The 15,538-nt window shown below is 41.8% G+C and overlaps 1 protein-coding gene across 1 annotated transcript in view; it reads right to left on the bottom strand.

Annotated features, from left to right (window-relative positions):
• The window catches only part of DYNC2H1 (dynein cytoplasmic 2 heavy chain 1), a 224,903-nt gene that overhangs the window by 167,614 nt on the left and 41,751 nt on the right, over positions 1-15,538 (bottom strand). The window contains exons 31-39 of the mRNA XM_038761670.1: positions 14,651-14,801; positions 12,489-12,694; positions 10,067-10,249; positions 9,339-9,521; positions 7,728-7,951; positions 6,462-6,577; positions 5,761-5,960; positions 3,074-3,338; positions 213-420 (exon numbers count right to left, since the gene is read on the bottom strand). Of these exons, the coding sequence (XP_038617598.1) occupies positions 213-420; positions 3,074-3,338; positions 5,761-5,960; positions 6,462-6,577; positions 7,728-7,951; positions 9,339-9,521; positions 10,067-10,249; positions 12,489-12,694; positions 14,651-14,801 (1,736 nt within the window). The remainder of the gene's footprint in view (positions 1-212; positions 421-3,073; positions 3,339-5,760; positions 5,961-6,461; positions 6,578-7,727; positions 7,952-9,338; positions 9,522-10,066; positions 10,250-12,488; positions 12,695-14,650; positions 14,802-15,538) is intronic.

A 15,538-nucleotide genomic window follows, 5' to 3' on the forward strand; every position in this document is an offset into this window, starting at 1 on the left:
CTGGACGATATTACACGGAAAGAGAAAATCCAGTTGCATAAATTCAAGAGCAGAAATAATGGAAACTTTCTCAGCCAGAGAACTAACTATGACACACAAAAGCCAAGGAACAAGCCCTCTAATTTAACGGGAATTTGACAAAACTAAGACATCTAACAAAATCTTTGGATGAAAAATGACTCATGCACACTTCAAGTGTCCTTGTATCTCACCTGAGAAATATCATTCCCATTCTAGATATCGTGGCAGGAGATGCACAGCTTAAATCATGGGTTTCAAATACAAAGTTCACATTTGGGCCAAACTGAATTCTCTCCCCACTGGGCATAGTGAGCAGCCGATTGTCGTCCAGCACGGAATTCAGAGATTCAATCCACTCGGGGTCAATATCTCCATCACAGATTATCCATGAGCTTACATCTGTTTTCGAGCAAAAGCAGAAGAAGAAGTCAATGAAAATGCTGGTCACAACCCGAAAAAAAAGTGAATCCAAATCACAAAGAAATCTGTTGTCCTCCCTTATGATTCAAAATACTCTGCTCGAGATACTGAGTTGACCATCATCAATCGTCATCTGTGAATGTGAGCGATCTCTCTAATTTTTATTTTTCTTGAAAATAAAACTCCTGAGCCATCTCTGTACTCAGGAAGTCACTGTTCTGGAACTGAGCAATCAAATAAATTCCTTCAGCAAAATGTTCTGATGCAATTCACTAAAATTAATATTGCCAAAATGCCCTGGTTGCGCTGGAACCACATGGAGTTTAAGGCTGGCATAATAATAATTGTGGTATTTGTTAAGTGCTTCCTATGTGCTAAACCCTGTTCTAAGCGATGGAGTAGATAAGAGGTAATCAGGTCGGACACAGTCCTTGTCCCACACGGGGCTCAGGCTCTTAATCTCCGTTTTACAGGTGAGGTGATGGAGGCCCAGAGAAGGGAAGTGACTTGACCAAGGTCACACAGCAAACAAGTGGCAGATGTGGAATTAGAACCCCCATCCTCTAACTCCCAGGCCTGTGCCCAGGCCCACTGAACCCTGTTGCCTTGAAGACCCAGAGGTATCCCCAGGAAGGGGAGGTCTGGCATAGTCCAGGATAAGCAGTGCCCCGCACATAATCATCATCATCATCAATCGTTGTTTATTGAGCGCTTACTGTGTGCAGAGCACTGTACTAAGCGCTTGGGAAGTACAAATTGGCAACATATAGAGACAGTCCCTACCCAACAGTGGGCTCACAGTCTAAAAGGGGGAGACATAATAAGTGATCAATATATACCATGGATTGACCGATGACTTTTAGATGACTTTTAGACTGTGAGCCCACTGTTGGGTAGGGACTGTCTCTATATGTTGCCAACTTGTGCTTCCCAAGCGCTTAGTACAGTGCTCTGCACACGGTAAGCGTTCAATAAATACAATTGATGATGATGACTTCTGCTTCAGAGACCTCTGTAAGGAGTTCTGGCTCAGTTGAGACCCCGTCTGAGTCCTTCCCCAAGCTTCCCAGAAGCAGGTGGGAAGCCAGGTATCCTGGCTGGATCGCTGGAAGCTTCCTAGTCCAGGAGCCGTAATGGACTCAACTCAAATTCCCAGGAGACACCTGCAAGCTAAAGTGGATTCCCTGACATCAGCTGTAGCCCCCTGGAGCAGGGATGGTGGCTAATCAAAGCCTGCTGGGGCCCCCTCACTGGCAGAACCAGATTTACAGAATGCTGACATCATCATCATCAATCGTATTTATTGAGCGCTTACTATGTGCAGAGCACTGTACTAAGCGCTTGGGAAGTACAAATTGGCAACATATAGAGACAGTCCCTACCCAACAGTGGGCTCACAGTCTAAAAGGGGAGACAGAGAACAAAACCAAACATACTCACAAAATAAAACAGAATAGATATGTACAAGTAAAATAAATAAATAAATAGAGTAATAAATATGTACGAGCATATATACATATATACAGGTGCTGTGGGGAAGGAAGGGAAGGAGGTAAGATGGGGGGGATGGAGAGGGGGACGAGGGGGAGAGGAAGGAAGGGGCTCAGTCTGGGAAGGCCTCCTGGAGGAGGTGAGCTCTCAGCAGGGCCTTGAACAGCGCTTATTCAGCGCTTAGAACAGTGCTCTGCACACGGTAAGCGCTTAAAAAACACCATCCTTATTATTTTAGAGATGACGCAACCGAGGCGCAGGAAAATGAAGCTGCCCAAGGTCACACACCAGACAGGTGGCGGAGATGGGATCAGAACCCACGACCTCTTGGCTCCCAAGCCTGTGCTCTCTCCGCCGCGTCAAGTCCATCCCCGTCCCCGGGCCCGAGGGCCTCCCAGCCGGTTTCCCCACCGCCCCCTTCCCTTCTCGCTTCTCTCCTGCGAAGCCGGGGGGGCCTCACGGGAAGAGAGAAGCAGCGGGGCTCAGTGGACAGGCACTGACAGGTGGACAGGTTCTGACAGGCACCGAGTCCAAACAGCATGGCCTACTAGAAACAGCACCGGGCTGGGAGTCAGAAAGCTGACTAATCCCAACTACTGTTCTAATCCCAACTAAACCACTTGTCTAATTGTTCTAATCCCAACTAAACCACTTGTCTGCTGCCTGACCTTGGGCAAGTCAGTTCACTTCTCTGGGCCTCAGTTCCCTCATCTATCAAATGGGGATGGAGACTGTGAGCCCCACATGGGACAGGGACTGCGTCCAACTCCATTTGCTTGTACCCACCACAGCGCTACTAGAGAAGCAGTGTGGCTCAGTAGAAAAGAGCCCGGGCTTTGGAGTCAGAGGTCATGGGTTCAAATCCCGGCTCTGCCACTTTGGGCAAGTCACTGAACTTCTCTGGGCCTCAGTTCCTTCATCTGTAAAATGGGGATTAAGACTGGGAGCCCCCCGCGGGACAACCTGATCACCTTTTAACCTCCCCGGTGCTTAGAACAGTGCTTTGCACTTAGTAAGCGCTTAATAAATGTTATTATTATTATTATTCCAGTGCCTGGCACCTAGAAGGCGCTTAACAAATACCATCATCGTCATCTCGTCAGAGCTAAAACAAATCATTCACCCTTCATTCTGGACCCACCCTGAGGTTCTCTCACAACTTGTCGAGCGCTGTTTGTCAGTACACCGTCCGACCATTCCCTCGTGTCCATGTCGATGTAGCCTAATAACTGGTGCCGAGGCATGGCTTTAGGATTCATCGTGTACTGTTTCACCGTTTTGCCCACTTTACACAGGGCTGCCCGCAGCATTCGCCACAGGGTTGACTTGCCAGTACCGCTTGGACCAACGATAACGACCCCCGTCCTCTGACGTAACTGTTCGTACAATTCCAAAGCTTTCTTTATCTGGGAAGAAAAAAAATAATCCTATCAATTGATCGTACCTGTTGAGCGCTTACTGTGTGCAAGGCACTGTACTACGCCTTTGGAAGAGTGCAATAAAACAACAGATACATTCCCTGCCCACAAGGAGCTTATAGTCTAGAGAGGGAGACAGACATTAATATAAATAATTTACAGATATGGCCTTAAGTAGTCGTATTTTTCATGGTATTTCTTAAGCGCTTACTATGTGTCAAACACTGGGCCAAGCATTGGGATAGTAAGAATCAAGTTGGACACAGTCCACTGAGCACCTGTGTATATGTATATATGTTTGTACATATTTATTACTCTATTTATTTATTTGTTTATTTATTTTACTTGTACATATCTATCCTATTTATTTTATTTTGTTAGTATGTTTGGTTTTGTTCTCTGTCTCCCCCTTTTAGACTGTGAGCCCACTGTTGGGTAGGGACTGTCTTCTATATGTTGCCAATTTGTACTTCCCAAGCTCATAGTACAGTGCTCTGCACATAGTAAGCGCTCAATAAATACGATTGATGATGAGCAGCGTGGCTCAGTGGAAAGAGCACAGACTGGACTGCACACTAGAAGTAGGGCTAGGGTTTTGTTGAGCACTTACTGTGGGGAGAGCACCTTGGGTTGGGATTACAGCAATAAATAATAATTCAACTTGAGATCTTTAGGGTAAGGAATGAAAATTGTATTTTTTTTAACCAAATGCTTTTTCAACATTCTACCTAAGCTTTCCCCCCTCAGGGTCGCACCTGTATATATGTATATACCTGTATGTTTGTACATATTTATTACTCTATTTATTTTACTTGTACATATCTATTCTATTTATTTTATTAGTTTGGTTTTGTTCTCTGTCTCCCCCCTTTTAGACTGTGAGCCCACTGTTGGGTAGGGACTGTCTCTATACGTTGCCAACTTGTACTTCCCAAGTGCATAGTACAGTGCTCTGCACACAGTAAGCGCTCAATAAATACGATTGATTGATTGATCTGGAGAGTTTCCAGTACTCTACCAGTTTCAGCTACGGGAGGGAGAGTAAAGTGGAGGCCTACCCATTCCATTCCTAGCTTGGTCAGTGGCTAGTGAGTGGAAGGCCATCTGCTACAAGTCAAAACTCACCTGTGCTGGGCGGCAGCGGCACAGAAGAGAGTCAAGGGCAGAGACTCAAGGTTACCATGCGGAAGGAGGCAATGGTAAGCCACTTTCATATTTTGACCAAGAAAACTCTATGGAAGCAGCGTGGCTTAGTGGAAAGAGCACAGACTTTGGAGTCAGAGGCCATGGGTTCAAACCCCGGCTACGCCAATTGACAGCTGTGTGACTTTGGGCAAGTCACAACTTCTCTATGCCTCAGTTACCTCATCTGTAAAATGGGGATTACGACTGTCAGCCCCCCGAGGGACAACCTGATCACCTTGTAACCTCCCCAGTGCTTAGAACAGTGCTTTGCACATAGTGAGCGCTTAATAAATGCCATTATTATTACCATTATGGATACACTACCAGAACGACTGCAGATAAAGAGTGGGGCGTTCTGGAAGCGATGTGTCCCTGCTGTTGCTATGGGTTGGAAACAACTCGACGGTATAAGATCTAAGCTTTATTCAACAGCACTGATTTGATCTTTTTATGGTATTTATTAAATGCTTACTATGTGTCAAGCACTGTTCTAAAACCTGGTGTAAATACAAGTTGGTTTAAAAAAAAAAGTATTTTGGCCACCCAGGGTTTTTCCTTACTATCTTTCACAGGAAGTAATCAATCAATCAAACAAATTTATTGAGAACTTACTGGGTGCCGAGCACTGTTCTACAATTTTGGGAGAAAACAAGAATCGATTAACATAGTCCCCGCCCTTGGATAATCACGATAATAATAATAATGGCATTTGTTAAGCGCTTATTATGTGCCAGGCATTGTTCTTAGCACTGGGGTAGATACCAGATAATTGGGTTGGACACAGTTCCTGTCCCACATAAGGCTCACAGTCTTAACTCCATTTTACAGATGAGGGCACTAAGGTCCAGAGAAGTGAAATGACTTACCCAAGGTCACACAGCAGCCAAGTGGCGGACCCGGGATTAGAACCCATGACCTTCTGACTCCCAAGCCCATGCTCTATCCACTACGCTATGCTCCTTGAGCTTACATTCTACTTGTGGTTACTCTAAAACAATTTTACACATCATTGTTCATATTGAATTATGTGTTGCTTATTAGATTCAGGTAAACACCTTACCGCTGATGAACTGTGCGCTTATGGAGAGTCGTAATCAGAGATTTTTAATTGATTTCGTAAATTGAGTTACATTGGCATTTTCATAACTTTCATAAAAATCTACCCAACACAGACCCAATCACTCAGGACACTTCATCCACTGTTAAAACAGGCTTTGATACTTACCTGGGTGGGGATAATTTCAAAATTGGCTTCCTCAAAGACTTGCTTTAAAGCAGCGCTTAGCTCGTCATATTCCACATCCTTAAAGTCAACTCCAGGAAAGACATCTTTAATCAGGGCATCAAACCGTGCACAGTCGGCAAAAGTAAACTTTGACATCGTATTGAGCCGTAAAGCTTGTATCACGATATGACTTTCATTAACTACGGAAAAAAGTAATCTTACATAAATTTAGCCCTCTTTTATAAACATCACCTATCAAACTGCCATTTGAAAAAACATGGCACATTTTAACATATTTGCAACTAAACAGTGCCCACATTAAATGGACAACTGTGAATAATAGTTATTATTATTATTACTATATTATTACTATAATAAATTGTTTCTGCCAAAATCATTTTTGCTTCTCAGAATGAAGACCAAAGGAAAAAGAGGAAAACCAGAAGAGGTTGAGTTGCCAATCCAAGTTGCGTTTGGACGAAGAGCCCGCGGGTGCGGATCGGGAATCGATGAATAGTATTTGAGTGCTTATTGTTTGCAATGCACTGTACTAACTGCTTCGGAGAATACAATAAAACAGAGTTGGTAGACATGGGAGTGGGTGCAAAATATTCACACAGGTCTGGATTTTTGAGAACATCATCCCCTCTGCACTCACAGGTGTGATAACGCTACACTCATCCTGACACACACAATCTTACCTTTTTCCTTAACGCCATTCTTCTTCAGCTGGCGAAGAAGACTTCCACTTCCTCTCAGGACGGTCTTCAGTGCTCTTAAACCCCAATCGTAATGCTGCTGAGGTGTCAAAAGTTCCCTGAGATTTTAAGACATTAAAAGGTGAATAGTTCAGCTACCTCAGTTGTTGCTTTTCCCTTCACTGAATATAGAATGGAAATTATAATAAAGCTGACAGAAGGTGGCTGCTTTGCTCTATTAACTTCACAGACACAAAGAATATGATATACTACTCAGAATGATTCACAATTCCACTCATAAAATCAAACTGGGTAAAGGGGCTTCCTTTATAATTTTTCCCCATCGTGACCTATCGTAGCCCCAATCAATGGTATTTATTTTAGTTTATGGTGTTCATTAATCACTTGCTATGCACTAGGGACTGTACAAAGCACTGGGGTAGATACAAGCTAATCAGGTTGGACGAAGTCCACGTCCCACATGTGGCTCACAATCTTAATCTCCATTTTACAGACGAGGTAACTGAAGCACAGAGAAGTGAAGGGACTTGCCCAAAGCCACACAGCTGACACTTCACGGAGCCAGGATTTGAACCCTGGACCTCTGACTCCCAAGCCCGTGCCCTTTCCTCTGAGCCATGCTGCTTCTCTTGAAATGCACCTGTCTGGCCCCAGAGCCATAGGGAGAAGAAAAGACTTAGAACAGTAGTTTGCACATAGTAAGTGCTTAATAAATGCCATTATTATTATTATTATTTATTATTAAAAGACAGGCTTCGGCCTAGAACCTGAGAGGAGAAAAAGTATCTGGATGTTCCAGAGCCCACTAGGAGTTCCAGAGTGTCTGGAACAACCTAAGCCAGGCTCCAGGCCCAAATGAGGAATATTTGCCCCAGTCAATCAATGGTATTCATTGAGAGCTTATTGTCTGAAGGGCACTGTACTAAGCACTTAGGGGAGTACAATACAACAGAATTAGCAGACATGATCCCCGCTTATAAGTTTACAGTTTTAAAGGGGGGACAGATACTAATAATGAAATCGAATGGAGGTGCAACAGACATGTGATCGTAAGGCCCAACTAGAAATAAAACCATCTTTTCCATCAACCCTCCCAAGCTGTGGGCCCTAAAACCAAAATGGTTTTTCCTTCCACAATCCCAATGCCCTTCCTTACCACCCAGGAGTTGGAGCCTTTGATCACTGATAACCATTCAGACAGAATGGTAAAAAAAAAAAAAAAAAAATTACTTAGAAATGCTCACTCACCTAGAAAGATTAAAAATAGCCACCAATTTTCTGCCCAATACTTGGGCGTCTTTAAACCCTTCTGAGTAGAGAATAACTTCGGCAATGAGTTCATTATCAGGACGAGACATAGCCACTGGCCTGAAAAGTTGCTTCAAGTTATCGGGCAATTTTTGTCTTCCTCCGTAACCTTTTCCAGCAGGATTCATCGTGATAAAAATTCCAGAGTTCGAATCCATTTTCACCTGAAGTTAAAAACAGTAAACTGCAAATGTGGTCTTTTGCTCAAATGTACTTTTTGCTCAAAATGCTACTCTTTACTCAAAAGGAGTGGGGCCTAGTGGGAAAAGCTCAGGCCTGGGAATCAGATAACTTGAGTTCTAATTCTGGCTCCATCATTTGCCTGCCTTGAGACCTTGGGTAAGTCACTCCTCTGTGCCTCAGTCTCCTCACCTCTAAAATGGGGATTAAATTTCTTACTCCCTCCCAATTAGACAGAGTCCTATGTGGGAAAGGGATTATTTTGTATCTACAGCAGAATTTTAGTAAAGTGCTTAGTATATAAATACCATGATGGCTTAACTAATACAGTTATTATGAATATTTGAAATCCCATTAAAAGTTAGTGATATGAATTCATATCAATTGAGTCTGGGTGTTTTTTTTAATGGCATTTAAGCGCTATGTGTCAAGCACTGTGAAGCACTGGGGTAGAAAAAAAGATAATCAGGTCGGAGAGTCCCTGCTCCTTGAGAGGCTCACATTCTAAGCAGGAGGGAAAAAAGGATTTAATCCCCATTTTACTGAAGAAACAGGCACAGAGAAGTTAAATGACTTACTCAAGGCCACGTGGCAGGCAATTGGTGGAGCTCAGATTAGAACCTAGGTCATCTAAACTCCCAGGCCAAAACTCTTTCCATTAGATTATGCTGCTTCTGAGCAAACAGCGCATTTGAGAAAAATACCATGTTTATAATCGACAGCTCTTCAGAAGCCAAATGGTAATAAATGCACTAACAAAAGCCTACAAAAATTGATTGTTAAGTACTCTCCAGCTACTTTTTATAGCCATTTTACAGTAAACTCGCCAGGTTTCCTTTGAAACAAAGTTTGAATTAGTATGGCTTTTGCATATTTGAGTTCAATGTACATTTTGTTTACATATTGGAAAATTTGACTTCCCTTCCCCTTTTCTCTTTCCAGAAAAAAAATGTAATGATGACACTCTGATATTAAACAGTCGTTTCGTGCCAAGCACTAGGATAGATTAAAATGATCAGCTAAGGCCTCATCCCAGTCCCACTCTGGACACAGTGCCTCAGAGATGGGGAGACCAGATATCTTAACCCCATTACATAGATAATACTGATGCACAGAGTGATCAAGTGACTTGTCCAAGGTCATACATAATCTGATGGAATACCTGACTATGCACATTTGCATTCTATTAATCCCCGACATAAATGCATTTGATATGTTCAGGACTGCAGATGGAATGACACCTTTTTCACACCAAGAAGATTCTAAATTGTACTCCAAAGTACCTTAAGTCAGGGCAAGCTGGGATACTTTTTTAAAAAATTGATGAACTGCTCACTTTCTAAAAAAAATAACATTTAGTCAACACCATACCTCTTTTCCAAGTAGCTCGCAAACCGGTCTATGATTCTTCAAAGCATCTTGAATTGTCTGGATTTGCATAGATACTGCTGACAAAACTGCTTCTTCCAGCCTATTGAACTCATCAAAACAACCCCAGGCTCCACATTTCACCAAACCAACAAATATGCGCCCCATTGACTTCACATCGATACCCTGAAAAGCAAATTTTTTTTTAAAGTAATTAAATTTTTCCCCACTCCTGGTTTTTGTATCTTCCTGTAGTTTTGATTTATTTTCCCCTAGGCCATTGCTCTTATTCTACTAGACACAGTGAAAAAATCTTAGCACATCCAAATCGTTCACTTAAAACTAGTAAAAACACTATCCATGTATTTACTAAATGTATTTTTCAACAATCCTGCATTTCCATTTAGATGGAAAAAGTAAGTACAATTGAACAATTTTACCAATGCATCTTTGTTGGATGAAACTGTTTTGCTTCTTTTAAACATAGCTCCTTTTATACAGTTTACTATTGTCCAGAAGGTTAGTACATTAACTGGAGAGCTTTACTCTTTACTGTAACTACTACCCTCCTTTGTCTTTAGGATTTTAATCTACTGGAAGCTAAGGTTTCAGGAGAGGAAAAACTGAATTCTTTGACTGCATTAACTTTAGGATTCCAAATATAATGGAATGAAATTAGGCAGAATACATTTTTATTGAGAAAGTGCAGAGCTATGGAGTTATTTCTTCACCTCATCACAGTTAAAAACTAAAACTTGTCTTCCAAGAAGTCCTCCCAGAGCCTTCACGGATTCGGTTTTGCCAGTGCCGGCTGGTCCGTAGGGATTTCCTCCAAGACCCATCTTCATGGCTTGGGTGAGCGTGAGGTAGCATTTATCAGTCAATGGTGTGTATACCAATCTGGGTGCGTTACCCTGTAAACACGGAATAATACTTCAAGTCATATATCTCCTCCAATCTTAGCAAACTGTTCTTGTAACTTTATTTCTTACAAATTTATAATCCAAGTACATTAGAGAAAGAATAAGATGAAATCTGCATCTCAGAATAGATGAGAGAAAAACAAGTTTCACAGCAGTTCCTCTAAGACACAAATTAACTTTCTGACTATCTACTTGTTTTGTTATCTGTCTCCCCTTCTAGACTGTAAGCCCGTTTTTGGGTAGGGATTGTCTCTGTTGCCGAACCTAACTTTCCAAGTGCTTAGTACAGTGTTCTGCACACAGTAAGCGCTCAATAAATACGATTGAATAAATCTTTTTTCCCCCCAGAATACCTCCTTAAGATAAGGATGGAGATCAGAAATTGGAACTCCACTAATAACACCTCCATTATATACTATATCAGTGACTCTGCAATAGCCAAAAAATATGGCAGGAAATAAAATCAGTAAATCCAGTTAAAAAATATTAATGTCTTACCACAACAATTTGTTTTCCATGAGAAAATATTTCAGCAATCATTTCTTACAAATCAGTTCATTTTTTGGGGTGTGGGGGGGAGGAGTGTCAATCATTTTATTGCTTCCAAGTACTTAGTACATTGACTACAGTAAGCACTTAATAAATACCATTAATTGATTGTTGTCATACATCCTAGCATGCAAATCAGTAACAAGGTTGGAGACAAATGCCTCAGGCTGTGGACAGCTTGGAGACCCTCCTGAGTTTGCCCTGAAAGCTTTAGAGTGCAAGGGAGGGTCTGCTGAAATGCTCAGCAGTTTTGCAGATGCTCTGCATATATAGTAAGTGCTCGATAAATACAATTGATTGATCGATTGCCAGCAGACCTACTGTGGACTCCGATATTTGGAAGGAGGCACCAAACACACACCCACGTCCTCTTTAATTATGTAATTTGGGGAAGGAGGCAGTAGAAGTGATCATCTGGCAGTTAATCGACACGGATACTTCAGCACGGCACACTGACAAGAAAGCACATCTTTTCAAGCTGCAGCTTTGTATTAACAATAATAATAATACTGAATATGGCATGTTAAGTGCTTACTATTTGCCAGACACTTTACTAAGCTCTGGGGTGGATACAAGCAAATCTAGTTGGACACAGCCCCTGTCCTACGTGGGGCTCACAGTCTCAATCCCCACTTGACAGATGGGGTCACTGAGACCCAGAGAAGGGAAGTGACTTGCCAAAGGTCACACAGCAGACAACTGGCAGAGGCAGAATTAGAACCCATAATCTTCTAACTCCCAGGCCCACGCTCTATCTGCTACCCCATGCTGCTTCCCATGAGATGATGGACAAGGACCAAGCACTACAAACAATAAATCCGAGAGCCCAGCAAAAGACAGTCTCTGTAGGTGCGCCACTTAGAAACATGGGTCCTGGATTTCCCTATCAGTGATCTAATAAATAATAATTATGGCATTTGTTAAGCGCTTGCTATGTGCCAAGCACTGTTCTAAGCGCTGGGGTAGATACAAGGTAAGCAGGTTGTCCCACACTGGGCTCACACTCAATGCCCATTTTACAGAGGAGGTAACTGAGGCCCAGAGAATTAAGTGGCTTGCCAAAGATCACACAGCAGACAAGTGGCAGAGCCAGGATTAGAACCCACAACATCTGACTCCCAAGCCTGTGTTCTTTCCACTAAGCCACGCCGTTTCTCTATTTTGGGTACTGAGAACAGCTATATATTCCTCAATTTAGAGTCAGTTTTCTCCAAGGAAATTTTATGCATCCTCTTTATAAATGTTGTCGGGCTATCGATTTATAATTTTCACCACTGGAATCATCATCATCATCATCATCAATCGTATTTATTGAGCGCTTACTATGTGCAGAGCACTGTACCAAACGCTTGGGAAGTACAAATTGGCAATATATAGAGACAGTCCCTACCCAACAGTGGGCTCACAGTCTAAAAGGGGGAGACAGAGAACAAAACCAAACATACTAACAAAATAAAATAAATAGAATAGATATGTACAAGTAAAATAAATAAATAAATAAATAAATAGAGTAATAAATATCAATCGATCATATTTATTGAGCGCTACTGTGCACAGAGCACTGTACTAAGCACATTGGGAAAGTAACAATGTTAAAGTTGGCAAACACATCTGAAACAAGCTAACTGTAAAGGAATTTACTTCCAAACATAAAAATGCAACACAAATCAAAACACCATACCTGATACTCATACGTGTACTGCAGCTCAGAATCCACCATTTGAATGTAACATTTCAGATCACTTTTCATATAGAATCTAACTTGTTTTTTCCAGATCCAGTCTTCAGTACTCTGAACCTGCACGTGGTTTAACTGCTTCACCACATCAATGTTGTGGATGATGTCAAGAATAAGAGCTTTAAGTTTGAGCTCAAGGATTCCGGATTCTGCCAACAAATGAAAACATGAAGAAAATAACTGGAGACTTTTTAGAGAACCACCTGTTGAAGTCTGCAAAGACTAAAGATAAAGGAATGACCATTTAACCAGAAATTGATCAACGTAAACAGTAACTCAGATGCCAAACTTCACATCACTTGAATAGACTAACGTGGTGGAAACCACATCATTAATCAGTCAAATCGGTGGTATTTACTGAGCGCTCATTATGTGCAGAGTGAAGTGCTTGGGCGAGTTCAACAGAGTATTGATAGACATAATCCCTGCCCACAGGGAGTTTTCAATCTAGACACATCAAGGAAGGCAACTCCATCATGGAGCTTTATGACATATTAACATTTATTTGATTTTTGTTTATAAAATACTGTATAGCTAAAGCTGCATCATCCAGCACTTACCCATCAGAAAGTTCTACTGACTGGCCCCTATAAAGCTCCATACGAAGGCAATTTTAGTCAGCAGGACCGTGTGTGGAGAAGGAAACTAGGTTTGCCAATATAAGTGGCTGACGCCTTGGTCCTTACCAGTGAACTCTTTCCTAAGTATGGAAAATCCCTCCACCTCAAGATGAATGAGCTAATGTGATTAGCAAACCGTATTTTCTCCCTCGCCCCACTGGCAGTACGTTTCAGCAACAGTGGATCAGCAAATAGTTCTGATTTAATCTCTAAATTTGAGTGTGGCCAGGGTTCATGGTGTTGTTGGCTGCTGGCAGATCTTTCTGAGGTTTCTGGGGGAACTTTACCCAAGCCCTCTCTAAGTTGTAACAGGATTTCCTTTTCTGTTGATATTTTAAATCAACAGTCCTCACCTAATGAACTTTGGGGCAGTCACTTAACATCGCTGTGCCTCAGTCACCTCATCTGTAAAATGGAGATTAAAACTGGGAGCTTCATTTGGGACAGGGATTGTGTCCAACCTGATTAGCCTGCATCTACTCCAGCACTTAGAACAGTGCTTGGCACAGAATAAGTGCTTAACAGGTACCATAATTATCATTATTACTACTACTAATAATAATAGTAATAAAATCACTTCACTTCTCTGAGTATCAGTTACCTCATCTGTAAAATGGCATTTAAGACTGTGAGCCCCATGTGAGCCATGGACTGTGTCCACACTGATTAGCTGGTATCTACTCCAGTCCTTAGTACAGTGCCTGACACATAGTAAGTGCATAACAAATACCTTAAAACAAAAAAGCAACCCTACCCAAAAAGAGCTTAGAGTCTACGGGGGAAACAGACTTAAAATAGATTACGCAGAGAGGAAAAAGACCTTTTTGCATCTTCTAGAGAGACATGCCCTCTGTATGACTATGCAAAATCCCCTCTGTAGTCCCGACTCTAAGGCAAATGCCATTTTAGAATAACCGGTCTCTCCCATTCTCCAACTATTCTGGATAACACAATTCCTACTCTCTTTGTGAAAAACTGTCACTCTGATAATCATATGAAACAGAGCTTGTCTTCAGAGTTCTTCTGATGTACAATCTTTGTTAATGGTATGGATCCCCACATACGACTTTAAAAATATACAATGAATACCGTTGACTTTAGAGTTAAATAGTTTCTAACATGGAAACTTGGTAGAAAAGTAGTGAGTGCTTAGAACAGTGCTCTGCACACAATAAGTGCTCAATAAATACAATTGAATGAAAAAATGAATGAAATCATCCTGTCTCAACTGAGGGTTTCGGACATCTCCCAACAATCCTTGAAAGCCCAGAAGTAAACCATTCTTCAAATTAATTTTGAGCTCTGTTATGATCAGTGTTTTATTTGAACTGAATACGAATTTTGAACATGCACCAGGAATTTTTTTTATATGAGAACACTTTAAAACAACTGCTACGTTTTACGCCGGGGCAAATATTACAAGAAGGCTATATTAAGGCTTCCACAAGTTTCCCGTTTTTAAAAACTGGTCAACATTTCGAATACCTGGATTTCCCGGATCTTCAGAACTTGTATCTACATTGGTATAGTGCTCTAGTTTAGCCGTAAGCTCCATTTCTAGCTGACGTAGGCTGTGACCTCTGATGGCCTTTTCTACATCTTCGGTGAAATGAATCTGTTCTGCCAAGGACAGGATCTTTTTAAGGGAGAAAAAAAAAATTATATTGAGCAAATAACAACTCTTCTAAGTCTACATTTCCATACAACTGGCGGAATTCCTGTTTTGAAAAATGAGATGTTCAGGTATCCTTATGATTTTCAGTAGCAAACCACGCTACGGAAAGCTAGAAAGGAAGCCAACTATTGGCATTCAGCATTCATTCATTCAGTCGTATTTATTGAGCACATACTGTGTGCAAGGCACTGTACTAAGCACTTGGGAGAGTATGAGAACAGACATATTCCCTGCCCACAATGAGCTCACAGTATAGAAGCAGCTAACCAAACCCAAGAACCGCTATGGGGTATCCATGTCAGTGCTCATGAAATGATTCACAGTCTGAGTTCTGGGGGAACTCATCTTATGATGATGGTCTTTGTTAAGCACTTACTATGTTCCAAGCACCGTTCTAAGAGCCGGGGCTGATATAGAGGTATTTGGGTTGTCCCATGTGGGGCTCACAGCCTTAATCCCCCTTTCTGCAGATGAGGTAACTGAGGCACAGAGAAGTTAAGTGACTTGCCCAAAGTCACACAGCTGCTAAGGGGCAGAGCTGGGATTAGAACCCACGACCTGTGACTCTCATGCCCATGCTCGTTCCACTAAGCCATGCTGCTCCCGTAAGTCTTATGCCACATGTACAAATGCCAAAACAATTACTGTTACATTTGCCCAGTGGATACATTCCAGCATTATCCAGAAGCAGCAGCTGT

The sequence above is a fragment of the Tachyglossus aculeatus genome, chromosome 20, assembly GCF_015852505.1.
Source record: "Tachyglossus aculeatus isolate mTacAcu1 chromosome 20, mTacAcu1.pri, whole genome shotgun sequence".
Classification (NCBI taxonomy): Eukaryota; Metazoa; Chordata; class Mammalia; order Monotremata; family Tachyglossidae; genus Tachyglossus; species Tachyglossus aculeatus.